Here is a 15,689-nt window from a genome sequence, read left to right on the forward strand (position 1 = left end):
GAGAGCAGAGTGAGGCTGTTGAGATTGTCTACACGGTCTTATCTTATTGCTTCAATACAGGACACTTCTTCAAAGCTAGTGAAAATCTTGATTATCTGCCTCTTGGTTGTGCTCTTTAGACACCCTTTTGACATGTTAAATACACTTGAGGAAGCCTCTAAAGAGCTTGTTGCTTGGAACTTATTTCTTTGTGAGTGATTGACAATTGGATTCCTTTGAAAAAAAATAATTTTTTTTTTAATTCATTACTCATTTGCGCACATCACCATTCGGAAACCATCATCGGCATGGCGGCTAATTCCAAAATTTGAGTATGCTTAAACACAAAATTTGGGTATGCTTAAACCTGCTTTGATAGCAAGAAAAAAAATCTTAAACTAATGGAATAAACTCTTATTATACATCTCAATTACTTAAAAGGGGTAATTTATAAAAGAAATTGAATGATGCCAAAAGAAATAACCGAAATATCATGAATTACGAACTCATCTTTCAAATTAGTATCCCATTTTAGCCACCATTCTAAAAAATAACTAAGATTTTGCTCACTCTATTTTTTTTTTCCTAATAAGATCTATTTGGAAAAGTTGCCCCTTCTTTAAGTGAATCTTAGTCAATTTGTCTCTTTTCATTTCCCTCTTTACTTTTTTTTTTTTTTTCTGAACCACGAGGTAGTTTTTTTTTTTTTTTTTTTTTTATCTGAACCACGAGGTAGTCCTGAGTGAGCTCCAATTGTGAGAGGCACTTTTAAGTCCGTACCACAACCCAGACTAATCCTCGCTCGCACCAGGTCGGCCCGTAAAGGATAAAATACTGACTAAAGTGGTGATTCCATACGAGAGCGGGACTTAAACTCCTGACCTCTCTTAAGGAGTGAGAGTGCCGAATCACTCACACCAACCAACTTTGGTTAACCCCCTTTACGTGTCTTGCATCATAAGAACAAGATTCAATTTAGCTTAAATGATATATCAGAAGAGGTTATAGGTGAATAACACTCAAGCTCTATAACTCAGAGAGTAGGGATTCGAGTGCCATGATCATTTAAGGTTTCAACATCTTGGAAATGTCTTGATGATGAGATGTACAATGCATTTTAGATTCGAGTGAAAAGAACACCAGAACAACTGAAATCACAGGGTGGGAGCTCTCTCTGCGTTTCCGGAGATCACGGTAAGCAAGTTGTTGGCAAAAGGATCACTGAGATGTTTAGCAAGGTTCTCAACTGGACCTTCACCTGTGACATAAGCTTGGAGAAAGAAACCAAGCATGGCAAACATTGCAAGTCTTCCATTCTTGATCTCCTTCACTTTTAGCAATGCAAATTGGTCAGGATCCTTTGCTAATCCCAGTGGGTCAAATGGACCACCTGGGTGAAGCTTGTCCTCCAAATCCTACGATGGAAATTGCACAGAGTTTGAGTTTTTTTGTTTCGGTAACCATGCATGCATGTATCTACCAGAACATATCGAATGGAACTCAAAACTCATCCCCAAGCTTTTCAAAGACTCTGAAATTTCACCTCTAAAGTTTTTTGTAATTTTTTAACGTTTAATTGAATTTGAACTTTGCACTTTGCTTGAAAGGAAGCAGATTGAATGTAGTCCTTGCACGCAACTAACTGACTATTTGTGTTTGCTTAACTAAATGATATATGATGACTATAATTATCAAATTCGCTACACTTTTAACTTTAGAATATGCTTTTGACTAGTAATGGTAATGCGGTAAACTAATTTTCCACGTAAGTAATGTGTAAGTGATGTTAATGAGAAGCAGGACAAAGACAATTACCAAACCGTTGGTGATTCTATAATATTCAGCACCACCTACAAGAACAATCTCAGCAATGACAGCAAAAACAAGGTTGATTGGGATGTTCTTTCCGAAGTAGTTCAATGTGTTTCCATCAAGAAGTAGAGCTCCAGTCTGCAAAAACAGGACATTAACAAAACCATAAGCAAATACACGACATAAAGGAGCAACGATCTGGAAAAATGCAAATTAACCTTGAACCAGACAGCTTCAGGACCACAGTTAGCACCAAACTTGTTAAAGGCTTCAGGAATGATGAAACCAGCAGCACCAAGCATGGCCCATCTGGCATGAATCAATTCATATGCCTGATATCTGCAATGAAATTAATCCAACCATATATTTCTTAACCAATAATCAATGAACTGTTTCTTCGGATGATTTCATAAAAAGATACAACAAAAAAATGTAGAGCTTAAGTTAACATACTTGCTGAAGTCGTCTGGTTTCTTGCTGAGACCAAAAGGATCGTAACCATAGCTGCATTAAAGCAACAAAATTCATTATGTATTAATGTTTTAAAAAACATTCAACTAAACAATGTTCAAGAAAAATCATCTGAGGCCCTGAAGGGAAGAAGAAGGACAATCTTACTCTCCGGGAACTTCTCCGGTCAAGTACTCAGGGATCTCAGATCTGTCCAAGAGACCCTCGGGCAAGAAAATTCTTCGGTCAGGACCTGAAAAATTCACCATGCATGCAATATGTTGAAAGACCTATATTGAAATTATAACCAGACAGAGCAATAACTGCGAGTTCGAACACAAGATTTTGGCTCTGATACAACAGTTTTTAAGCCACTGGACCTCAAAAGCATAACAGTTGCAAACGTACTCTTAAGCTCGGAAAAAGTAGAATTGGCATGTACTCACCATACCACTTGGCGAGCTCTTCGTTAACGGGGGAGACGGCGACGGGCTTAGACTTGGCAGGAGGGGCGGCTTTCTTCTTGGAGAAGAGAGCAACGGGCTTGAAAGTAGAAGGGTTTGATGCACCTGGAGCTGAAGTCCTAACAGCACTGCTGACATTGAGAGGGTTGCCAAGCATCTCCTTAGCTCCAATGGAGGCAGCAGGAGTGGACGATGCTGCCAATGAAGCCATCTTCAGAGTGTTGCTGCTGCTGCTTCTTTGTGTTAGAGAAATGAAATGGTGAAGATGAGAGTGGAGGAAGCAGGGGAAAATACAAACTATAAGCTTGAACTAATGGACGTGGACATGCCACTTGGGCTTGTGATTGGTTGGTTGTGGAGTATTTGTAATCTAACGCTCAAATTTGATAGGCCAGCATTGTTAACATAGCAGATCACTATGCTGATGTGGAATGCGAATTGCGAATTGCGAATTGCCTAGGTTTGGATAACGTGTCCTATCCGTTTCAATATTTCGTTATTTTTATTATTATTATTATTATTATTATTATTATTAATTTTCTCATTCCTAAATCTTTTTGTGTGGCTATTTTGTTTTTTGTGTAGACCTCATTTTGATTCAAATGGTAAACTGGTAAAGATTGCTGTTTTGTAAACTGTTAATTTGCTTTTTTTATCTCGATGGTCTACTAACAGAATAAAATTCTATTCCCACGGCCGCCAAACCATTGGGTAATTCTCTGAAAAAATCGTTGGGTTTATACAAAACCTAAAATCAGGAAGACCAAGTTGAAAGCGCTCCAATCAGCAGTCCATCTCATCCCATGACAAGCTAACAACCAATTTTTTCTCCTAAATTTATTAGCCAGGGCATCGCATAACTTTTAAAGGTTGCGCAAACAGATATAACAAATATTCTGAAGCATTGGTGCAAAGTGCAGGACAGCTGGATAATCCTTAAAGAAATGCAACTACCTAAGTTTGCATTTTGCAAGATAAAATTACAAGCAGCACTGTACCAATGGTGAATTGGAAGATAAACTATCAACCCACAGAAGTTCAAAGAAAATCATGTCTCACCAACAAGTAACAGCAAATACCAGAAGGGTGCAGATTTGGAACTTAACAGAAACATGGACTTTTGCATTCAGTTCAGACCTGACCGAATGCAACCAGCTCAGGACAATCGATCAGAGGTAGCACCTTAACAGTTACAACAGCTCGCACATCAGAAACACTATATGATAAATACATGCCCAAACTGCATTTTAAAATAATCAGTTTCTTTAATTCAAGCAACTATATCAAATCTATTGTAACCAGAGCTTCCTACTTGATGAAAATAGAACACCTAACAACCCCCATCAAGCTTTGCTCATCTTCTCCACTTCTCAATTTCTCTTGAGGTTGCCTTGACCAGCTTCTTGGTATTAAGGACAAGCTCATCAATGAGCTCAACCAACATTTCCCTGATAGCAACAAGAAAACGTTCTTTTTGTCAGAAGCATCCTATTAGATATTTTGTCCCTCTCAAAATTAAAGATGATAAGAATAAAATAACAAAACAAAGGAAACCCTAACTAAAATAACCGAAAAAACAGTAATAGTTAAACAACATTATTGTCAGGGACTCAGAGGCATCCTATTAGTTGTTAAAAACCAATCTTAATGGTTTAAGCATATCTAAGGCTAATGTAGATTTTAAACCCAAAACAGGTCTCATCAAACAGAGTAGCCAATTTTAATATGCCCGGTGTATGTATTGAACTCTAAATGCCATAATCACATAGCTGTAATTGCATAAACCACCAGAGAATTGAAAATGGAATTAAGAATTCTGTTCTAATATTACATGATAAAGATAACAAACATAGTTATTTGATGAACTATTGGGAAATTGGAACCACAGGATGTACTTACTGAGAAGAAGCATCTCCTTGAGGCTGAAATAGCTTCCCGACATTAGAGTACCTCCGATGCGCGTCATGAGCAATACCTTTCCCAACACCATAACCAAACCCCACACCAACCCCACACCCTGCACCAAACCCCATGCCAAACTGCATACCAGGAAACCCAGGACCAATGCCTACACCTGGAGGGGAAAAAAAAGGCGTTTAACATCTCAAAGCTTAAGATATAATCATTAAACATAATAGTGTGGTAAATTGAACAAGCATACACACACCACAATAGTGGTTTAGTAAAAACAAAATGAATCCATCGAAGCAGTTCATCTATTTTTCAAAGTCCAAATCATCAAAACAAAAACAGACCCACTGAAGAGTTCACATGAAAGTACTGCAACTAGCATCAAAATGTCATCACTTGCAGAACAAATTCAAACTTGAATCAAAGAAATGAAATCATATCAACAAAATAAACCAAACCCATCAAGGGAATTGACTCGAATAAGGCTTTTCATCCAAGTTGGGACAAAACCCACCGAGGGTTTTGCCTGCAACAAATACATAAGAAAGTGCAATCACTAACAGTGGGTGTTACTTTATTTTTACCTCCGACGAGGCCAACGCCGACGCCGACACCGCAGCCAAGGCCAGTGCCGAAAGCGGGACCCACTTTGCCAAAGTCTTTGAACTTGAGTTCCGGAAGCTTCCAGATCAAGCCCCTCTCGTCGTCGTTGCCGCTCATCTTCACGAGACTTCTGGTCTCACTCTCTCCGAAAGAAAAGACAGAATTATTGGGATTTTAGTATGAATAAATGGTTGGCAATTTCAATTTTTAAAAGAGTCCTAATTCTCTCCGGCATCCGCAATTACAATTATATAATTGGTCTCCATTTTCAAAAATTAAAAAACGCTTTGAAATCTTGAATCTTGTTGCGGTTCATCTAATTTTTTTTTAATTGTATTTATTATTTTATTATATTATAAAATTGAATTTATAGAAATAGTCACTTTTGGGGACTTTCAAATTGAATTTATAGGAATAGTCAATTTTGGAGACTTTTCGTAACGTTAGCCAATTTTCAAACTGCTATATTTTTAGACTTTAGACTTTAGACTTTGGAGTGTGCTCTAATTATTATTATCATTTTTTTTTTTTTTGGAAATCAAAAAACTCCCCATTAATCTCTTTACATTGTCGCTTAATTATTATTATTTTGTCATAACGTACGCAAGATGTGTCAACAAGATGTCAAGCTCACACTAAATGGCGTTTACGTACACGTTAGACAATCTATCAAATGCACCCAACGAAGTCTTAGGGCTAAAAAAGACAAAAGCTATTTAGGGGCATTTTTTTTTTCCGCAGAAGGTATTTTTATTTTAGCACTCACTCTCATAATTCATTTTTATACCATTTGTAGTCGAACACAAGTTCGAACGTACAAAATAACCTTTCAGGCGTAAGTCAATTGATTATAAAGAAATTTTGTATTTACAATCATCTAAATTTGGGTGATAACAAAAGATAAAAGATTAGTATTTACTAATTAGTATATAAAATTTTTCATTATCATTTAAATGTTTAAAAATAATAATAAAAAAGATTAGTTTTATGTTACGTTATAATGAATTAATTGTTTTTAAATCACTTCGTTCGTTTAAAAATTTTAATTTATTTATTATATTTTTAAAAGACAAAAAAATTTATCAATCTACTCTTATTTTTTCATTATTTAAAAAAAAGATAATTTGAGATTGTTTAAAAAAAAAAGAGAATAATTTAAAAATAATCAAATTAAGAAGGGTGATCCAAAATTTACACTAATGAAAAATTTTAAAAAAAATTAAAAGCCCAAGTGAGCCTGGGCCATTGAGAGTTGATGGGCTGGCCGGTTCATTGAGCAACCCGGCCGCCTTATCTTCAAAGTTTGTTTACCACTGAATTCATGCCGCAACTGGAAAGGAACAGAAGGGAGCCGGCGCCGCTGTGAGACTATGAATGCAGCAACTGCAAGTCTTTCACTTTCTCACTCAGGCTCAGCTCTTTCAGCCAATTATTCACCTTCTTGCATTTCGAAATCATCAAATAAACAACTCAACTTCTTGCCCTCAAAAACGAACCTATGTCTTCAGAAAAGAATCTCACTGTCACTGTCTGTGCATCTTTCATCGTCATCAGACGGTGCCCGTTTGGTCGTGGAGGATGATCTCCATGCTTTCTTGCAAGTACCCATTTTCTTCCCAAGTGCATTTCCTCAACTGGGTTTCATCTGGATTCGCTTTTAATCTTTTACATTGCAACGGGGTTGCTTGCATTGCCTTTTATTTGTTAAATTTTCTAACCAAATTCTAGTTAATATGAATGCTTTTGGTGCTTTTTGGCAGATTCTTCCAAGTGATTTGCGTGATAGACTTCAAAATGATTCCAAGAGGGGACAACTCTTAGAGGTGACTTTCTTAAAACTTTAAATTTGCTGCTACACTTGTGATTGTTAGTAACATATTTGTGATAGCATACAACTCTCTGTAAAATCAGCTTTGATTAGTGCCATTTTAGGGTCATAATTAGGAATTTCACTTTTGCTCCAAAATTGATGAGGATGGTGATGCAATGCTATGCTTCACATAGGTTATACTGGACCTAGGTCGGCTACCAGAAGCACGCTATCTAGGTGAATTTGGCGGGAAGTACTTAAGGAGTACTGAGGTAAATTCATGATTTTGGGACATCTTCAAGTCTCTAGTTGCTTCTAATAGTGAAATGCATATTTATTTATTCTATCTCTTCTGACAATGCCATTTGCTTCGTTGGATTAACTTATGACTGATGGTTCTGGATACCTTGTAAAGTTTTTATTACAAAAGAAAGGGATGTATTTGTTAAAGAAGGGAGAACTCTTAATTTGGTTTTAGTTACATATATTATATGCTTATTAGCTAGGTATCGGTGGAAGAGTTGGAGTATGCTCAAAGTGCAGTTGGGGAATTTGGAGGGGACAACAGAGCTGGCATTGAGGGTACCCTGCACCGGATATCTGCTATTAGGAGTAGGAAAGGGGCGATTGTTGGTTTAACTTGTCGTGTTGGTCGGGCAGTCAGCGGCCATATTGACATGGTTTATGATTTACTTCATTATGGGAAGAGCATCTTGTTCGTTGGAAGGTAAGTGGATCTTTATGCTATTTAATGTTTCAAGATATGTTGGAAAGATACTCAAACAGGCTAATGATGTCAGACAGTCTAAAATGTGGGAAATTGGGTCAGGAAATCATATAAAATTGTAACCTTGCTGTTGTGACGTACGTAGATCTGCGAGAAGTCTTATTCTGTTTGTAAGGGATTCAAAATGAGTGCACTATTTATATCAAGGAATTCTATTCTTATTTCTGTTGTTTCTGTCTAGTGCCTCCATGAGGATTTGCTATTTGTTAAGATTTGGAGAGAATGTTAAATGTTAAATGTTAAGACTGAGAAATGTTTTTTTACTCATAGTGAAGTTCTTCTATGCACTTTATTCAATTAATAAAATTATCTTTGATTTTTTTCTTTCTTATTTTAGGCCTGGGGTTGGCAAGACTACTGTTATGCGGGAGATTGCCCGTGTCTTGTCTGATGAATTTCAGAAAAGAGTGGTGAGTACCGATTTTCTGTACTATCAACATTTCTTTCATTTCCAATCACTTGTTTAGTATCATTGGCTGTGTTTTGACAAATGCTTGTACTAAATAAAAATTGGTTTAGGTCATTGTTGATACTAGCAATGAAATAGGAGGCGACGGGGATATTCCTCACTCAGCAATTGGAACCGCACGAAGAATGCAGGTTCCAGAACCATCATTGCAACATAAAGTCATGATTGAAGCAGTCGAGAACCATATGCCTGAGGTGATCATTGTCGACGAGATTGGCACTGAAGCAGAAGCTCATGCTTGTCGATCAATTGCTGAGAGAGGTGTCATGCTTATTGGTACCGCTCATGGAGAGTGGCTTGAAAATATAATAAAAAATCCCATACTCTCTGACCTGGTGTGTTCTGTCTCATGATTATCTCAGATTAAGTTCAATAGTTACGTATTGTACTTGTAACTTAAGGTTCTTCAACTCCGCAAGAGCAATTTGCTTGTTGAGCTAAGACCCAGGGTCAAGTTAAAATTAGTTTTGAGTTATACATATAGTTCATCAAAGTTTGAAATAGAAAATTTTTTCTAGACCTACAATTGCAATGTACTCTATATTGAGACAAAATTACTTATTGTTTGTTGGTTTTCTTGTTTGCAGATTGGGGGTGTAGATACTGTTACTTTAGGAGACGAGGAAGCTAGAGCTCGAAGGTGTCAGAAAAGCATTCTCGAAAGAAAAGCCCCTCCAACATTTTATTTCTTGATTGAGATGAGAGAAAGGCATTACTGGGTCACACATAAGGTATTCCTAGCAATACTGAACTTGAATGCAAGATTAACATACTCTTGTATCTTGGTATGCTCATATGGTTACTTATTTGATTTATAACTTCTTACTTCTGTGTAATACGTTTTGCTCTCATTCTACAGACGGAGAAGAGTGTGGATACGTTGCTTCGTGGAAAAACCCCATTAGTTGAGGTACTTCTTTTCAGTAGTCACATGTTTTTTTTTTTTTTTTTTTTTTTTTTTTTTTGGGGGGGAGGGGGAAGAAAAAGAGTTCCACACGTGTTATCAGTTTTCATTTTCTATAAGTTCTATGACCGCCATTTACCTGAAGAAGTGCAAGTGAGAAGTACAATATTCATGCAGTTGACTTTAAATTACTGGATAATTGTGATTTGCCTGATTGAATTCTATATCGCAATTGAAGATAAGCACATTATACACTTTCTTTGTACTTAGTCCATTATTTTGATTACGGTGCACAAATAATTCTTTTTTGGACCATTATACAGCAATCTGAAGCATTATTCATTTGATTCGGGATTTTGCAGATCAGGAAAAGAGATGATCGGTTCAACGTTGTGGTAGATAGATGGAAGGCATATGATCGACATGATATATAAGTATTTTCTCACACCCATGTGTAAATTCAGCAGCCCGTGTCCTATTGTAATATGTTGTGAATGACAATATACATAGCCTTCCCTCAAAAACTTTTGCTACAATCACAGTGTATGGAAGAGCTCGTCAATTAGAAATGCAAAAGTTCCTTTGCATCTTGAAGTTTAATTAGAAATGACTGATTTTATTTTATAAATTTATAGATCATTCTCTGATTAAACTTTATTATTGTCATTAATCTATTAGGTGGATTGACTCATCTTATGTCAATTACATACTGGCAAATAAAACAAAATCGATCCTATTCTTGATAGCAAAATTATGAGTCCCCTCTTTGAACTTTTATTTACAATCCATCTTTGTTCAAGAACCAAAAACAAAAAGAGGCACAAACGTATGACTATTTGGAACATACAAAAAGACAACGAAGTATCAAATCCATCGAGATAAAACTCTATTTTGAAATTAGAAATTTTGTTGAAATTTTTCCTTGATGTGGATTTCGCACCCAATCTTGTGAATTTCAATTCCATGCAAGGGAAAAATCTGAAAGTTCAAGCAATTGTATCGCATTCCAAGTATGGGAAAAAGAGCGAAGCCAAATGTTGTTCAACAAGATCGATTGAAACCCCCTCGATATTTTAAAATACATTTAAACTCTTATCGATTTTTTTGTTTGTTGATCTTATCATTTTACCCTTAATGGTTATTTGATGTTAGGAATATGAATACCTTTAATTATATAATTGAAGAATTTTTTAATCACAATTAATTAAAGATTATGGAAAAATTAACGAAATTGTCATAACTTTTCAGTTAAAAGGTAAGGAAATTATCAAAGTTGCCCCATTAAACTACATTTAAGTAAAAAGAACCCAAGCCAATTTGTTTTATAATCTACCTTTAAACTACATATTTTATTCATTTAAAGAGAAGGTCCACGAAATTACGCTTTTGTTATAAGTACTATTTTCCTTATCTATGACAAGTATTTCCTGTAATAATATATAGTTATATATCCACTGAATGTTAAAAAACTGAATGAGGACGGCAGCAAGGGACACATATATAGAAGCGAGCTAAGAGCCTAAGATAAAACGTTAAACAAGTGGATCTGATAAATAAAATTGGCATCACTAACCCACTTGGAGCTATCATAATTTAAAGATAATAATAAGGCTAATGATGAAGCCAGCATTTCTTTGTGCATTGGAGGAGGATACGAAGACACGTCGTCACCCATCAGTCCTTCGGGTCGGTATCATTCGTAAGTGGCTGGTAAAATCAAACTGCCACGCAACTCTTTTTTTATGTTGCAAGAATTGTATGATTCAAATGCCACGTCACAATTTCACCTATCGTAATAATGAGTAATTAAATACGTGGCACAGAATCATATCTCATTCATGGTGTTATAAATTAACCAGGCTCTCACTCACTCTGATATAAATGATACGTGTTGAAATGTGTTACTTATAAAGTGTTAATTCCAAAATGAATAGGTGAATAATTTCACTCACCCTGTGGTTGGTAACTACCAGCCTACGTGCTACCTCTTTTTATAGTATTTTGTAATTAATAACGTTACGTGGTATTGTTGCGCACAATATTTAATATGTCTGCTCTGTGCTCATTAACCATAAAATTTAGGATTTTTTCAATTTTATCCTCAAACTTTTTTCTATTATAACTAGTTAAATTGTTAGTTTTTTAAACCAAAGAGTTCTCATCACTTTCAATAAATTTACAATTAAATACCACTCCTATCAAATCTAAAAAAAAAAAAAAAATCATCACCTCAACATTCTCAATACTCTCAACACTCCTAACAAATCATTAAAACCTCATCACTCTTAAAAAATCACCAAACCCCATTAAATAAATATTATATAACTAAAAATATAATCATCAATAAGAGAGTTTCTTAGGGTTAGTGTACATTTCTTACACAATATAAACTTTTAATGTATTAAGTTTAGGAGTTAGGTTTGAAATTGATGTAGGTGTTGTTGTAATTGTTCTTATTTTCCATCATAAAACAATTTAATTTCTCAAGATACTTAGTTTGAGTTGAGAAAAGTTGAGAAATAAAAAAAAAAATCATTAAAAAACAATAAAAATTCCAAGTAAAAGTAAAACAAGGCCCAAATTATGTGCAATAGGAAAATTCACTTGCGACAAGCAGTGAGACAAGTGACTCTCTCACATAAATAAAGTAATGTTTATGTGCGGCAGACAGCTACCCCACTGCCTATTGCACATAATCACAGTATGTACTTCAGCTATATAAAATGTGTCGAGTACATTCTGGAGATTATAAAATTGGCTACATGCATTTGTTTTTGGCGTATAATATACAATTTTGAAACTTGCGATGAAACAGATCAAAACATATTAGAGCAACAGGCACCTATAGCACTAAAAGACAGTCACATTGAAACTGTCCTCCTATCGCACCAAAATATAGTGATGTTAAGAACTCTTTTATTGTGACATGTACATTCTTTAATCTATCTCATCATAAGTTTCGATACAATATATTATACACTTAAAATAGACACATATAGCTCAAGTTATGGTCTCTAGAAAGTATCCACACATTTTACATGATTGTTACACATAAGATGATTATGTGCGATAGACAACTTATGTGCGACATACAATAGGATAGGTGCATGTCACACATAAACACAGCTTTGTTTATGTGAGATGAATTTTCTGTTGCACATAACTTACCTTGTTTATGTGAGACAGACACCTATCTCATTGCCTGTCGCACATGAACTTCTCAATTGCATATAATTTGGGCTTCATTTTACCTCGAATATTATTTTCAATTTTTTTTTAGATTTCTCAATTCAAACTAAATACCTTAAGAAATCAAATTGTTTTATGATGAAAAATAACAATATTTACAGCAAAACGCAAATCAATTTCGAACTTAAATCATAAACTTAATACATTAAATGTTTATATTGTGTAAAAAACATACACTAACCCTAAGAAACTCTCTAATTGATGACTATTTCTTCATTTATGTCATGCTTGTTTGATGGGGTTTGGTGATTTGTTAAGAGTGATGAGGTTTAATGATTTGTTGGGAGTGTTGAGAGTATTGAGAATGTTGAGGTACTGATAATTTTTTAGATTTTACAGGAGTGGCATCAATTTATAAAATTGTTAAAAGTGGACCAACAAAGTGTTGGCTCCACTGGCAATAGAGTCCCCTTAAGTGGTTTGACTGGGTTTGCTCCCCAGTTCGAGTCGCAGGGAAGTCGCCTTTGTTGGGAGAATCTGTGCCTCTAGGTTCGAGCGGAGACTTCTAGTCTGTGTTGTGGTACGAGCTTAAAAGTACCTCACACAGTTGGGGCCCTCCCCAGGATACGTCGTGGTTAAAACAAAAAAAAATTGTTAAAAGTGGGGAGGACTATTTGATAAAAAAAAAAAAAAAAACTAACATTTTGCTAGTTATAATGGGAAAAAAATTTGAGGAGTCAAATTTTAAAAATCCTAAAATTTTGTGGCTATTTTCATAAATTTCCCTTTTGGTTAACCAAAGATAAACATTTAGTTCACAATTATAACTTTTATAATTTAACTTAAAAGTCATGCAGCCACTCACTACTAAATGAATCATAATCTACTACTCAAATATACCATATAATATATATAACTAGCTAGGGGTGACAAAGCTTACGAATTCACGAATCCTGATTGACGTTGCCACCCCTATACGTATCCACTGAGTATGAACATAAACACAGGTCCATACATGCAAGCATGAGCAGGCCACGGATTTTATGATTGGCCGGCATGTATATAAAGCTCTACACTAAGACTCTAGTGCTCATTCAATATATATACACAATAGCAAGTCTCTCTCTTTGCTCTCATATGCAGCAATAATATATGCAAACTCTTTTGTCATCTTTCAGTGTTGATCATATCATGTCAATTCTATATGTAACATCAAATTTATCAACAGAGTACTTATTTGTTAAAACTTCCAATACAGATATCAACAATGGCCGGCCACATATTTCCGTTTCACTTTGATCATCTCCTTATCCTTTTGTCCTCAACGTTCGAAATGATTCTCGAATTGTTCATTAAAACCCCTCCACCACTATCATTCAACAAACCCAGAACACTGCCATGGCCAATTTTTTGAACAACCTATTTCTTCTTTTTATGTTCATCATCATCATCATCATAACCCCTTCGCAATCTACGCCCACACTCAATTTTATATCTTGTTTAAATCGATACAATGTAAACAACTTTACCCTATTTCCCAATATTCAAAATGATCATTCTGAAGAAGCTAATTACAACTACTACGAGCTTCTCAATTTTTCAATTCAGAACCTTCGGTTCACTGATTCTTCTGTTCCCAAGCCAGTGGCCATTATCTTGCCAGAGAGTATAGACCAGCTAGTCAACAGTGTCTTGTGTTGCAGAAATGAATCAATGGAACTCAGAGTGAGGTGCGGTGGCCACAGCTATGAAGGCACTTCATCATTTTCTAGTGATGGAGCTTCGTTTGTGATCTTAGACATGTCAAATTTGAACAAAATTTCAGTGGACTTAGAATCCGAAACCGCTTGGGTACAAGGAGGAGCAACACTTGGGGAGGCTTATTCAGCCATTTCTGAGGCAAGCAACACTCATGGCTTTTCAGCGGGGTCCTGCCCGACAGTAGGCGTCGGCGGCCACATCGCTGGTGGGGGATTTGGATTGTTGTCGAGAAAATATGGGCTTGCAGCTGACAATGTTGTGGATGCTCTTCTCATGGATGCAAATGGCAGGTTACTTAACAGAGAAGCCATGGGGGAAGATGTGTTTTGGGCAATTAGAGGTGGTGGTGGAGGAGTATGGGGCATTGTTTATGCCTGGAAAATCAAGTTATTGCAAGTACCAAGAGTTGTTTCAGGTTTTGTTCTTTCCAGGCCTGGAAGCAAACAACATGTTGCAAAGCTTGTAAACAAGTGGCAACATGTTGCACCAAATTTGACAGATGATTTTTACTTGTCATGTTTTATTGGTGCTGGCTTGCCTGAGACTAAATCCATTGGCTTATCAGCTACATTCAAAGGGTTTTATCTTGGTCCAAAACATGAAGCTTTGACAATTCTGAACAATTTTTTTCCTGAGCTGCGTGTTTCTGAAAAAGATGGCAAAGAAATGAGTTGGATTGAATCGATTTTATTCTTTTCCGGATTGAGTAATGGGAGCACCATATCTGATTTGAAAAACAGGTACAATCAAGACAAGAACTATTTCAAAGCAAAATCAGACTATGTGAGGACTCCAATTTCTGTCACAGGAATAAGGACTGCTCTGGAAATTCTTGATAAAGAGCCCAAAGGGTATGTCATTTTTGACCCTTATGGTGGAATTATGCATAAAATAGGCAGTGAAGAAATTGCATTTCCTCACAGAAATGGCAACCTTTTTACAATTCAGTACATAGTGGCTTGGTACGGAGAAGATAATGACAAAAGCAATGGATACATTGACTGGATTAGAGCATTCTACAATGCAATGACACCATTTGTGTCATGGGGTCCTAGAGCTGCTTACATTAATTACATGGACATTGATTTGGGAGAAATGGAGTTGATCAACTCTAGCTTTCCATCTAAGGATGCTGTTGAAATTGCTAGAGTTTGGGGTGAAAAATACTTCTTGAAAAATTATGACAGGCTGGTTAAAGCCAAGACTATCATTGATCCCAATAACATTTTTAGCAATCAACAGGGCATTCCTCCAACGTTCTCTTTGGGTTTCAAAGGCAAAAGTTCCGAATGAGAATGAGACAAATTTGAAAGGGAAAATGGTGCATGTAATGTATCCTCAGCCTTGTCACTACCTGCGGACCTGAAAACCAAAATTTATCTTTTGAATCCTTGAATTTTGTAAATGGGCTTTGACCCAAAACACAATGTGTCTAAAACTTTCTGTCGCCATATGGAATCTTATATATATATATATATGTAGAGTACCTCTCTCGTTTCTTTTATTAAAATATGGATAATCTACTTACCATATAAAATTCTATTAAGAAA

The 15,689-nt window shown here is 35.8% G+C and overlaps 4 protein-coding genes across 5 annotated transcripts; 2 read left to right on the forward strand and 2 right to left on the reverse strand.

Annotated features, from left to right (window-relative positions):
* Nucleotides 1-988: 988 nt before the first annotated feature.
* On the reverse strand, nt 989-2,991 carry LOC102609195 (chlorophyll a-b binding protein CP26, chloroplastic). The gene is made up of 6 exons (XM_006478235.4): nt 2,688-2,991; nt 2,410-2,494; nt 2,245-2,295; nt 2,010-2,130; nt 1,795-1,929; nt 989-1,394 (listed from the first exon to the last, which is right to left on the reverse strand). The coding sequence occupies exons 1-6, from the start codon at nt 2,914-2,916 to the stop codon at nt 1,134-1,136; spliced, it is 882 nt and encodes a 293-aa protein (XP_006478298.2). The 5' UTR covers nt 2,917-2,991; the 3' UTR covers nt 989-1,133.
* A 751-nt stretch (nt 2,992-3,742) lies between these two features.
* On the reverse strand, nt 3,743-5,553 carry LOC102608911 (uncharacterized). The gene is made up of 3 exons (XM_006478234.4): nt 5,201-5,553; nt 4,605-4,779; nt 3,743-4,153 (listed from the first exon to the last, which is right to left on the reverse strand). Exons 1-3 carry the CDS (start codon nt 5,334-5,336, stop codon nt 4,060-4,062), a joined length of 405 nt encoding a protein of 134 aa, XP_006478297.2. The 5' UTR covers nt 5,337-5,553; the 3' UTR covers nt 3,743-4,059.
* A 955-nt stretch (nt 5,554-6,508) lies between these two features.
* LOC102608045 (uncharacterized protein ycf45) lies at nt 6,509-9,789 on the forward strand. 2 transcript variants are annotated; one of them, XM_006478232.4, is made up of 9 exons: nt 6,509-6,839; nt 6,980-7,042; nt 7,224-7,301; nt 7,536-7,756; nt 8,154-8,226; nt 8,336-8,620; nt 8,873-9,016; nt 9,145-9,195; nt 9,552-9,789. In XM_006478232.4, exons 1-9 carry the CDS (start codon nt 6,594-6,596, stop codon nt 9,621-9,623), a joined length of 1,233 nt encoding a protein of 410 aa, XP_006478295.3. In that variant the 5' UTR covers nt 6,509-6,593; the 3' UTR covers nt 9,624-9,789. The 2 variants fall into 2 exon arrangements, with proteins under 2 accessions (XP_006478295.3, XP_006478296.2); XM_006478233.4 differs by having other exon boundaries at nt 6,512-6,820.
* A 3,698-nt stretch (nt 9,790-13,487) lies between these two features.
* On the forward strand, nt 13,488-15,622 carry LOC102607740 (berberine bridge enzyme-like D-2). The gene has a single exon (XM_006478229.4). It carries the CDS (start codon nt 13,777-13,779, stop codon nt 15,430-15,432), a length of 1,656 nt encoding a protein of 551 aa, XP_006478292.2. The 5' UTR covers nt 13,488-13,776; the 3' UTR covers nt 15,433-15,622.
* Nucleotides 15,623-15,689: the final 67 nt, after the last annotated feature.

Source organism: Citrus sinensis, chromosome 3, assembly GCF_022201045.2.
Source record: "Citrus sinensis cultivar Valencia sweet orange chromosome 3, DVS_A1.0, whole genome shotgun sequence".
Taxonomy (NCBI): Eukaryota; Viridiplantae; Streptophyta; class Magnoliopsida; order Sapindales; family Rutaceae; genus Citrus; species Citrus sinensis.

Coding starts and splice junctions, on each gene's coding strand:
- LOC102608045 (XM_006478232.4), top strand. CDS start 6,594: ATGCAGCAACTGCAAGTCTTTCACTTTCTCACTCAGGCTCAGCTCTTT. Junction 7,043..7,223: donor AGAGGGGACAACTCTTAGAG/GTGACTTTCTTA, acceptor TGCTTCACATAG/GTTATACTGGACCTAGGTCG. Junction 8,227..8,335: donor ATGAATTTCAGAAAAGAGTG/GTGAGTACCGAT, acceptor AAATTGGTTTAG/GTCATTGTTGATACTAGCAA.
- LOC102607740 (XM_006478229.4), top strand. CDS start 13,777: ATGGCCAATTTTTTGAACAACCTATTTCTTCTTTTTATGTTCATCATC.
- LOC102608911 (XM_006478234.4), bottom strand. CDS start 5,336: ATGAGCGGCAACGACGACGAGAGGGGCTTGATCTGGAAGCTTCCGGAA. Junction 4,780..5,200: donor CGGCGTTGGCCTCGTCGGAG/GTAAAAATAAAG, acceptor TTTCCCCTCCAG/GTGTAGGCATTGGTCCTGGG. Junction 4,154..4,604: donor CAAGGAGATGCTTCTTCTCA/GTAAGTACATCC, acceptor TGTTGCTATCAG/GGAAATGTTGGTTGAGCTCA.
- LOC102609195 (XM_006478235.4), bottom strand. CDS start 2,916: ATGGCTTCATTGGCAGCATCGTCCACTCCTGCTGCCTCCATTGGAGCT. Junction 2,495..2,687: donor AGAGCTCGCCAAGTGGTATG/GTGAGTACATGC, acceptor TGAATTTTTCAG/GTCCTGACCGAAGAATTTTC. Junction 1,395..1,794: donor ATAGAATCACCAACGGTTTG/GTAATTGTCTTT, acceptor TTTCCATCGTAG/GATTTGGAGGACAAGCTTCA.